Source organism: Dipodomys spectabilis, unplaced genomic scaffold, assembly GCF_019054845.1.
Source record: "Dipodomys spectabilis isolate Male_0828 unplaced genomic scaffold, ASM1905484v1 ptg000067l, whole genome shotgun sequence".
NCBI lineage: Eukaryota > Metazoa > Chordata > Mammalia > Rodentia > Heteromyidae > Dipodomys > Dipodomys spectabilis.
Genome location: NW_024870744.1, coordinates 4,606,259 through 4,616,167, shown reverse-complemented (window position 1 = coordinate 4,616,167; position 9,909 = coordinate 4,606,259). Strand labels below are relative to the sequence as shown.

Sequence of the window (9,909 nt, the reverse complement as noted above, 5' to 3'; positions counted from 1 at the left end):
AGGAATCAAACCAGGCCCTCAGGCATGCAAGGCAAGCGCTCTACCACTGAGCCACCTTCCCAGCCCGTTTTTCCCCTTTCTTTTCTCTTGGTTCTACACCATTTTAAACAGACAGAACAGGTAAGTCTTTGACAGTGTTAAACTTAACCTTTACATTTAAATTTCTTTTATCCCCAAATTTTAGCTAAGGGAACTAAATTCCAAACAGCCAATGCCTTTTGTTAAGCCAGATAACTTGATTACAGTGTAAACAGCCTTATGCATTTTAAAATATTAGATTTTAAAATACCAGGTTTTCTTTTTTTATTTATTTTTTATTGTGAAAATACTGTACAGAGGGGTTACAATTACATGGGCAAGATGTATACCAGGCTTTCTAATTTTCAAGTTAAAGAATCTTTAAAAAGCCTTGTAAAACAATGTGACGATTCTTTAAAATTTTTGGTGATGTCCAAACCTCATAACCTTTTGAATTTTAAACTTAAAACTCATCCAATTGTTACAGCATTCTATCTTGAACATGTTCACACTCATACAATACACACAGATCTTAAAGTGCGCAAAAATTAAAATCAGTTGTACCTACATTTTCTAAAATCTTCAGATAAGAAATATTTAAGACAAGATTTTCCTTTCTTTAACAAAGCACCTTTGTTGAGCTTCATTTTCCCAGGGCTTGCTTGTTTAGCAAGGCATTTCACCAATTGATCTTTTGAATACCTTTAGTTGGAGGAAGGCTGGAGGGGGGGGGGTCACCTGAAACTAAACAGGACCAGCTGAAAGACTCTGAACCAGGCCCACAGCAGTCCTCTCAGGCAGCCTCCATGGGGAGAAAATTCAGCCTGAGGCTTGAAGGGGACCAAACTAGTCCAGCATCCTTCCACGCCTCACAGGGAGGGGGCATAGTAGGTCTGACCAAGCCCAGCTAGAGCTTTTATTCCTCCAGAGATGTTCAAGTAAATAACAAAAACACAAATAAACACAAAAACCAAGGATCCACATTTAAAACTGGTACCAATTCTAAAACAGGACAAGACAAGAACCGAAGGCTGAGTTGGGACTGATGGCCCCCAGCTCATCCTACCAGAACTCTGTGCTGCTCCCCTCAGCAAGCTGAATCCAGAGTCTGCTGAGTGAGCTTCCACTCTCACCCAGAACTTCCCTTCCTCAGAAAACATAGAACAGAGCACACACCAAAGTAAACAAGACAGACAAGTGGCCACAAAGACAAGATCAGGTCTCAGTGAATGGGGCAACATCTCACCACCATTCACAAGTGGGACTCAAATCCACTGACCAGGGGACTCGAACCCCCTCTACTCATCTCCGGAGGATTTTTCTTTTAGATTCCTGCAAACGTTGACCCAGGGGCCTTCCAAGGCGGAGGAAAATCGTGGGCCAAGGAAAAGAAGTCCCCTCAGACTGGCAGGTTCTCCCCAGGCTCAGACCCCCTGGGCCAAGGCCTGAGGTCTCGCTGGGCCTCTTGCAGGGGGTCAGTGACAGTTTCATAATTGACAAAGAAGCAAGTTACAAAAGCGGAACCAGGGGCTGGGAAGGTGGCTCAGTGGTAGAGCGCTTGCCTTGCATGCCTGAGGCCCTGGGTTCGATTCCTCAGCACCACATAAGCAGAAAGAAAAAAGCCAGAAGTGGCGTTGTGGCTCAAGTGGTAGAGCGCTAGCCTTGAGCTGAAGAGCTGAGGGACAGCGCCCAGGCCCAGAGTTCACGCCCCACGACTGGTCCCAAAAAAAAAAAAAAAAAAAAAAACAAAAGCGGAACCAGCAGGGTTTTGTCTGTTTGTTTAAAATCTTTAAAAATGAAGTAGGACCAGGCCTAGGGGTGGCCCAGGAGTGGACTCACTTTGCCCCATATTTTTCCTGTAAAGTAAATCCAGTTACAAACATGGCAAACAAAAGCAAATGCACAGTGAGACACCAACAGACGCTATTATACATAGAACGAGGAGGGATCCCCAAACCTCTCAACCTACTTTCTCCACAAGCCAGCCCCCGTCCAACTAGGACCGCTAGGACTGTTGGAACTGAGGGCTCCAGGCGTCCCTGGGCCTCCTCGGCTGAAGGGGACTCTGCTGCGTTCAGCCTCACCCTACTTTTGGCCTCTCTCTGGCGCCTTCTCTACCTAGGTCGACCGTGCTTACCTCCAGGCTTTTCTGGGAACTTCTCTCCAACAGCTGAGAGCCCGCACACTGTCCTCCCGGCCAGGGACTTCAATCCCGCTCCAGTAGGAGCAGCTAAGAGCTCTATCCTGGACAAGCCCCCATTAAATGTAGTAGGAAGACCCCTACTCAGGCAGGCAAGCCCACCTAGTCGTCCGGAGTGACAGAGCCCACCGCAACAAAGTTGTTCACAAAGAAGTAACTTTATTGAGAAAGTTCCTACACAGACCGGCCAGGGCCACAGCACAGGCTCGGGAGCTGACACTGCCACCCCAAGTGGCCCACGTACTTTCGTCTTTAAAGGCAAAATCCATGAGGTCGAGCCTGGCCACACGCAGGTGACCAATGGGATTGTCACACACACAAAAGATTGCACAGTCATACCAGACCACACACAGGTGGCCAATAGGTGGAGTTTACCTTAAGCGTGTGCAAAAGGGAGTGGGAGCCAGATTACAACCTATCTGTTTTATGAGTCAGTCAACAATCCAGGGTGGGTTAGGTTGCTCAGGGGAGGGGGACTAGATGCATTTTTTCATTCCGGGAACTAGGCCCATCAAGTCTAAAATCCCTAAAACAAAGGCAAAGCTCAAAATGGAATCATACCAGTTGGGGCCCCTTCTCAGGGTCCACTTCAAAGAGAAAGTAGTAAAAGATGAAAGGCAAGCAGTGCACAGACAGAACACATAAAACACCGGACTCAGTGAGAAAAGCGAGGTCCTCCCACCTCAGCCTTTTGAATATGGGATTACAGGAATGAGCCACCAGTGCCAGCCTGTAAACGCCATTTTTCACAAATGAAGTCTATTTAAATTCATTTTTTGGCAGGTAATTAGACAGAAGTCTCACGGACTTTCTTGCCCAGGGTGTCCTCAAACCACTATCCTCCAGATCTCAGCCTCCTGAATAGTTAAGATTGCATGCATGAGCCACTGGTGCCCAGCTTTAATTCATTTACTGCACCAGTCCTGAGAACTGAACTCAAGACCTAGGTGATATCTTCAAGCTTTTTTTGCTCAAGGCTACCACTTGAGCCACAGTGCCACTTCCAGTTTTCTGGTAGTTCGTTGGTGATAAGAGTCTCACGGTCTTTCCTGCCTGGGCTGGCTTTGAACCTCGATCCTCAGATCTCAGCTTACTGAGTAGTTAGGATTACAGGCCTGAGCCACTGGCACCTGGCCATTTTTTTTCTTTTTTCTTTTTTTTTGCCAGTCCTGGGGCTTGAACTCAGGGCCTGGGCACTGTCCCTGAGCATCTTTTGCTGAAGGCCAGCACTCTACCATTTGAGCCACAGCACCACTTCCAGCATTTTCTGTGTATGCGGTACTGAGGAATCGAAAGCATTCTACCACTAAGCCACCTTCCCAGCCCTACTTCTTTTCCTTTCTTTTTGAAATCTCTTTCATCTCAACCTCTCAGATGTGCATGTCCAGTCTTACACAAGGGGGCGCGCTCCCACCTTTGCCTGAGAGGATGCTGGTCAGGACCATTTTACTTTTTTTTTTCTTTTTTTTTTACTTTTTCAGTCGTGGGGCCTGAACTCTGGGCCTGGGCGCTGTCCCTCAGCTCTTCAGCTCAAGGCTAGTGCTCTACCACGTGAGCCACAGCACCACTTCCAGCTTTTTTCTTTTTGCTTATGTGGCGCTGAGGAATCAAACCCAGGGCCTCAGGCATGCAAGGCAAGTGCTCTACCACTGAGCCACCTTCCCAGACCCATTTTACTTTTTTGGGGGTCAGTAGTGGGGCCTAAACTCTGGGCCTGGGCGCTGTCCCTCAGCTCTTCAGCTCAAGGCTAGCGCTCTACCACTTGAGCCGCAGCACCACTTCCAGCTTTTATCTGCTTATGAGATGCTGAGGAATGGAACCCAGAGCCTCATGCATGCAAGGCAAGCGCTCTACCACTGAGCCACCTTCCCAGCCCCGTTTTAGTTTCGCAGCTGGCCTCTGTGCCACGTGTGACTTGCAGGGCAGACTTACAATTCCACGCCTTGATGGACCGGGGTTCACTCCACTTTCTCAAAAGGCAAGCAGGCTCCCAGCTGCGAGCAGAACCAGTACAGGACCCTGCGCACCTGTGGAAGTGCAGCATTTTTCTTAATTCCTTAATGGGACACTCAACTCCAACTACCAACTACAAGGACCTTCTCCCCGTCCGGGGCCCTTTCTTGGCTTTGAACGGGCAGACCATGCCTTGCCAGGTGTTAGGAGTGTGCAAACAGGTGCGGATTGGCTTCCTAGGCCCTTAGCTCTGCTGTCTCAACTGCAAGTCCAAGCTACAGGCCTTGTTCCGTTGTTTGATGTCCCCATCAGGAAATGGTCAGGTGCCCACAGGATAAAGTGCGTTGTGCAACTGTGTGTGTGTGTGTGTGTGTGTGTGTGCGCGCGCACGCGCATGCTGGTCCTGGGTCTGGATGCTGTCTCTGAGCTCTTTGGCTCCATGCTGGCGCTCTACCACTTGGGCCACAGCCCCACTTCTGGCCTTTGGGTGATTCATTGGAGACAAATCTCGTGCACTTTCCTGCCAAGCTGGCTTCGAACCGCCATCTTCATATCTCAACCTCCCAAGTAGCTGGGATCACAGTCATGGTCACCGGCCTTCGGCCCACAGCAGCTCGGGTGGAGCTCTGGGTCCTCGCGGGTCCTCCCAGGCCGGGCCGCACAGAACCCGCCAAGCCGGTCCCGTGCCCTGCACGGTTCCCGCAACCCCGCGGGATGGCCGAAGCGAAGACCGGAGCTCGCGCAGGCTTGCTCCGGCTCCTCGGGAGAGCAGTTGGCGGCCACCGATTTGCCGGTTCATGGGGATCTGGAGCGTCCACAGTGTGGGGCCCGGGCGGCGGCGACTGGCTTTCCCGTCCGGGCAGCGACCTCCGCGACCTCCGCGACCTCGGCCCCGCCCCTCGGCCCGCCCCGCCCCTCGGCCCGCCCCGCCCCTCGGCTCGCTCCGCTCCTCTAACCACCATCTCCACCACACCCCGCCCCACGGCTGGCCCCGCCCCTCGACTGGCCCCGCCCCTCGGCTCGCTCCGCTCCTCTAACCACCCTCTCCACCACACCCCCCCTCTCGGCTCGCCCCGCCCTTCCATCCATCATCTCCACTACACCCCTCGGGCCGCCACGCCCCTTACCTAGCCACGCCCACTCCGCCTGCTGGCCGCCGGAGGTGCGGTACGCATGCGCCGCGGGCCCGGAAGCGCGGTGCGCGCGGCCTCCGCCCCCAGCGGCCGCCGAGGGTCGTTGCGGGGCCGCCGAGGCGGACATGGCTTCGGCGGGAGGCGGCGACTGCGAGGGCGCCGGGCCCGAGAGCGAGCGGCCCCAGCCGCGGCCCTTCCTGATCGGGGTGAGCGGCGGCACGGCGAGCGGCAAGGTAAGGCCGGCTTGCCCTGCGGGACCCTGGGTCGGGGTGCGGGGTCGGAGGGCGGGACGCGGGGCCGGCCGGGGCGCCGCGCGCCGCAGCGCCGTGTCCGTCCGTCCGTCCGTCCGTCCGCAGTCTACGGTGTGTGAGAAGATCATGGAGCTGCTGGGCCAGAACGAGGTGGACCACCGGCAGCGCAAGCTGGTCATCCTCAGCCAGGACCGCTTCTACAAGGTGCTGACGGCGGAGCAGAAGGCCAAGGCCCTGAAGGGACAGTACAACTTCGACCACCCGGGTACGGGCCGCCTGCGGCGAGAGGGCCCCGCCGCGGAAGCGCCTGGGCCTGGGCCTGGGCCTCCGGACTTGGGCGGGGAGTAGAGGCCCCTCACCTTCGCTCCCGGCCTTGCTGTCGCAGGGCCTTTGCACCTGGATCACCGCCGACAGTGGCCTCTCAGCCCCCCACCCGTCCTGGGGCAGAGTCTGTCCGAGGCCGAGGCCCGGGAGAGGGTGATCCAGAGCCCTTGGCCCTGTGGCTCCGTGGTGTACTGGCCTGGAGGTTCTCATCACCCCTCGGAGGTGCCTCTCTGGCGGCTTTCCCATCCCAAGCTGGGGAGCTGCTGTGTAACAACATAGCCCTGGGAAAATACTACCGCCGAGTCCCCAGCACAGGCCACTCAGCCTCTGCATTCCGCCTTCCCCGGGAGGCAGCGAGGACAGCTGCCGCCCGCGGTCTGCAGGATGGCAGAGGGCTGGGGCTCTCCCGGTGCTGTGGCACCCTGCTGCGGCCTGGGCACCAGGGTAGCGAGGGAGCTTGCTCTCTGCTCCATCTTTGCAGATGCTTTTGATAATGATTTGATGCACAAAACCCTGAAGAACATCGTGGAGGGAAAAACTGTGGAGGTCCCCACTTACGATTTTGTGACCCACTCAAGGTGAGCTGTCCCTCTGTCGTGGCCAGTGTCCATGCACCCCTTCCCTGTCCCTCTGAGGAGTCAGGGCCCCTGGGCTGCAGGCCAACCAGCGGGGCCTGCCACCTCGTTCCCCCTCGTTCCCCCCAGGCTGCCGGAGACCACGGTGGTGTACCCAGCAGACGTGGTTCTGTTTGAGGGCATCTTGGTGTTCTACAGCCAGGAGATCCGGGACATGTTCCACCTGCGTCTCTTCGTGGACACCGACTCGGATGTCAGGCTGTCTCGAAGAGGTTAGGCAATGTGGGGCCATGTGCTGGCTGGGGGGGGTGGGGGGCTCCCATGACACCCAGCTCCTGTCCTGCAGTGCTCCGGGATGTGCAGCGGGGCCGGGACCTGGAGCAGATCCTCACTCAGTACACAACCTTTGTCAAGCCCGCCTTCGAGGAGTTCTGCCTGCCAGTAAGTCACTGCGCGTGTCTGTAGGAAGTCCTTCCTCCCCCACCCCCTCCACTGTACCGGACCTGATCACCGGTTCCCCAGTGTCACCGCACCCCGTCCTGCCAGGCGCCCCTCTGGTCTCTCTGACACAACCTGCGTGTGTGTAGTGTGGAGTACAACCTCCACAAGGGCATGGAGCTTGCCAAGTGTTTGCTGGGCCTCTGCCACCCAAGCACTGGGCACCAGGCCTGCACCACCCCACCCAGCTCGTATTTTGTCTTTTAGAAGTAAAAGTGCAGTATAGAGAGACAAAAACCCAGGATTACAGAAAAGTAGGGTAACTGAGTTCTGTAAGAATATGTTTTATCAGATGTGGTGGTGTACTCCTGTAATACCAGCACTGGGGAGACAGGTAGGATTATGAGCTCCAGGATAGCCTGGGCTCCATGGTGAGGCCAGGCTTGAAGCAGCAGCAAGCCAGCCAGAAGCTGGTGACTCACCTGCAGCCCTGGGAGGCTGAGACCCAAGGATGACTCTTCCTGGCCAGCAAAGCCTGGTGAGACTCTGCTCTCCCAATTATTGCTAGCCTTGAGCAAACACACAGGGACAATTCCCAGGTCCTGAGTTCAAGCCCCAAGACTGGTGCGTGCACACACACCACCACCACCACCAAAAGGCTTTTTTTTGCCGGTTGTGGGGGCTGAACTCTGGGCCTGGGTGCTGTCCCTCAGCTCTTCAGCTCAAGCGAGCACCCTATCACTTGAGCCACAGTGTCACTTCTGGCTTTTTTCTGCTTATGTGGTGCTGGGGAATTGAACCCAGGGCCTCATGCATGCAAGGCAAGCACTCTACCACTGAGCCACCTTCCCATCCCCCCAGGCTGGCTTTTAACCATAATCCTCAGATCTCAGCCTCCTGAGTAGCTAGAATGACAGGCGTGAGCCACCAGCTCAAAAGGCATTTTTTTTTTTTTTAAATTCATGTTCTCTAAGGTTTCTGCAAAATAGTTAGGGGAGATAAGTGGGCAGATGTACTTATTCACAGAAGGAAGTTGGCAGGGTAGGTGGTATGGGTAAAATGGATGTTAGATCTGACCTGGTGACCTAGTAGAAGAAATCTTCCTGGATCTCCTTTCCTTGCTGCCAACTGACTCGTGTCCCAGGCCTGCACCCTCCTTGCCCGGGGTTTGCTTGACTCAGGTGTGCTCCCCTCAGCAGAGAGGCCGAGGGGGTGCAGCTGGTGTCCGGGCCCTGTGCTAATGACCCTCTGGCGCTGTCCTGTCCTGCTCCACCACGGGGCTTGCAGAAAGAGCCACGATTCCAGAGGGACAAGGCCATACACTGGCAGGCGCCATGCCTAATGTGGCCAGAGATTGACCGTAGAGTAGGAGAGCTGTCCCCTGCCTGGGAGACAAGAAGTGGGGATGGCGTGGGGTGATGCTGGCTGCCCCTGCTGGTGGCCTGGCTCCTGCCACCTCTGTGGTCACAGCTCACCCAGCTGGCACCCGAGGCTCTGTCCCCTGCGTTGGTGACACCGGCACTTTGGGGCCTCGATTTCCCCCCTCTGCACCTAAGCCTCATGGGAACTCCTTGCTTTGTAGACTAAGAAGTACGCCGATGTGATCATTCCTCGGGGCGTTGACAACATGGGTGAGACTCCACCTCAGCCTCCTCCCCCAGCGTCCTGCCCTCCCTCCACTAAGCAGGGCTGTAACCATGTGCCCACAGCACACACTGGATATGTTCAGCTGCCGGACGGTGCGCGGTGGAGCAGGATGGGCTCTAACCAGGCTATGTCCTGTTCTGTCCTGTGGTTTCTTTGCATGCATGCACATGTGTACATGTGTGTGTTGGTACTTGAACTTGGCCTCAGGTCCTGGATGCTGTCCTTTAGCTTTCTTGCTCAAGGCTGGCATACTACTACTTGGGTTGTACCTCTACTTCCAGTTTTTTGCTGATTGGACTTTCCTGTCCAGGCTGATTTCAGACCCTGATCCTCAGATCTGTCTCCTGAGTAGCTAGAATGATAGGTGTGCCCAGCCCTGTTGTGCCATTTCCATCTGGGGGACTTGGGCTGGGCGGGCGGGCGGGCGGGCGGGGTGGGGACCCGCTGAACGCCCCGTCTTGCCACAGTCGCCATCAACCTGATCGTGCAGCACATCCAGGACATTCTCAACGGTGACGTGTGCAAGCGGCACCGAGGAGGAGCCAACGGGCGCAACTTCAAGAGGACCTTCCCCGAGCCCGGGGACCGCCCCGGGGTGCTGGCCTCCGGCAAGCGGTCCCACCTGGAGTCCAGCAGCAGACCCCACTAAGGGGCCCGAGTGCGGCCAGGGCGTTCATCTGCTCTGAACAGGCATCTGGGGCTCCTGCTGCGCCCAGGCAGTCAGGACCCAGGCCTTTCTCCTGAGGGCGGATTCGTTCCCACGGGGCCAAGCATTCCACGTGCACTGCTCCCTCTGGCCGAGGGGGGTGGATGACCCATTGGGGTGGCCTGAGGTGTTGCTTCCCAGGGAAGCAGGCCCCGGCTGGCCTGGTGTCAGGAAGGAGTCCACACACTGAGCCGTGGCTCACATGCACAGCACCGAAGCGCACTTTGAGCCATTTTCTTTTTCCTAATGCAAAGTCAGTTGGGCCCCAAACCTGGTTCAGGAAGCCAGCCAGGCTGGGGCCCACCAAGCGAGCGAGCAAGCAAGCAAGTGCTGACCTGAACCTTGGACGGATTCGACCCGGACTCCGGGCCTGGCCGCACTGCAGGCAGCAGCAGCACACGCGAGGCGGGGCTCCCGGCGGCAGCGGTGGAGCAGTGGCTGTGGTTGTCCAGTGCGGTGGACAGCAGGGCAGGCCGCCTCCAGCCCACAGACACACGGCCTAATGCCAGAGGGTCTCGGGCGTGTCACACTGGAACCGTGGCCTCACCAGCAATGCGTTTTCACTCCCAGGCGGCCACGGCCCTTGCCTTCTGGTTGTGCAAGGCGGTTCTGTTCACTGTAATGATTGAGTTTCAGCCCATAAACACCAACAAAAAGACTGCCG

General features: G+C 56.0%; 1 protein-coding gene across 1 annotated transcript; it reads left to right on the top strand.

Annotated features, from left to right (window-relative positions):
- The first annotated feature begins 5,379 nt into the window (after positions 1 to 5,379).
- On the top strand, positions 5,380 to 9,904 carry Uck1 (uridine-cytidine kinase 1). Its single transcript, XM_042680919.1, has 7 exons — positions 5,380 to 5,537; positions 5,661 to 5,820; positions 6,361 to 6,457; positions 6,584 to 6,726; positions 6,801 to 6,895; positions 8,475 to 8,523; positions 9,007 to 9,904. Exons 1-7 carry the CDS (start codon positions 5,430 to 5,432, stop codon positions 9,186 to 9,188), a joined length of 834 nt encoding a protein of 277 aa, XP_042536853.1. The 5' UTR covers positions 5,380 to 5,429; the 3' UTR covers positions 9,189 to 9,904.
- Positions 9,905 to 9,909: the final 5 nt, after the last annotated feature.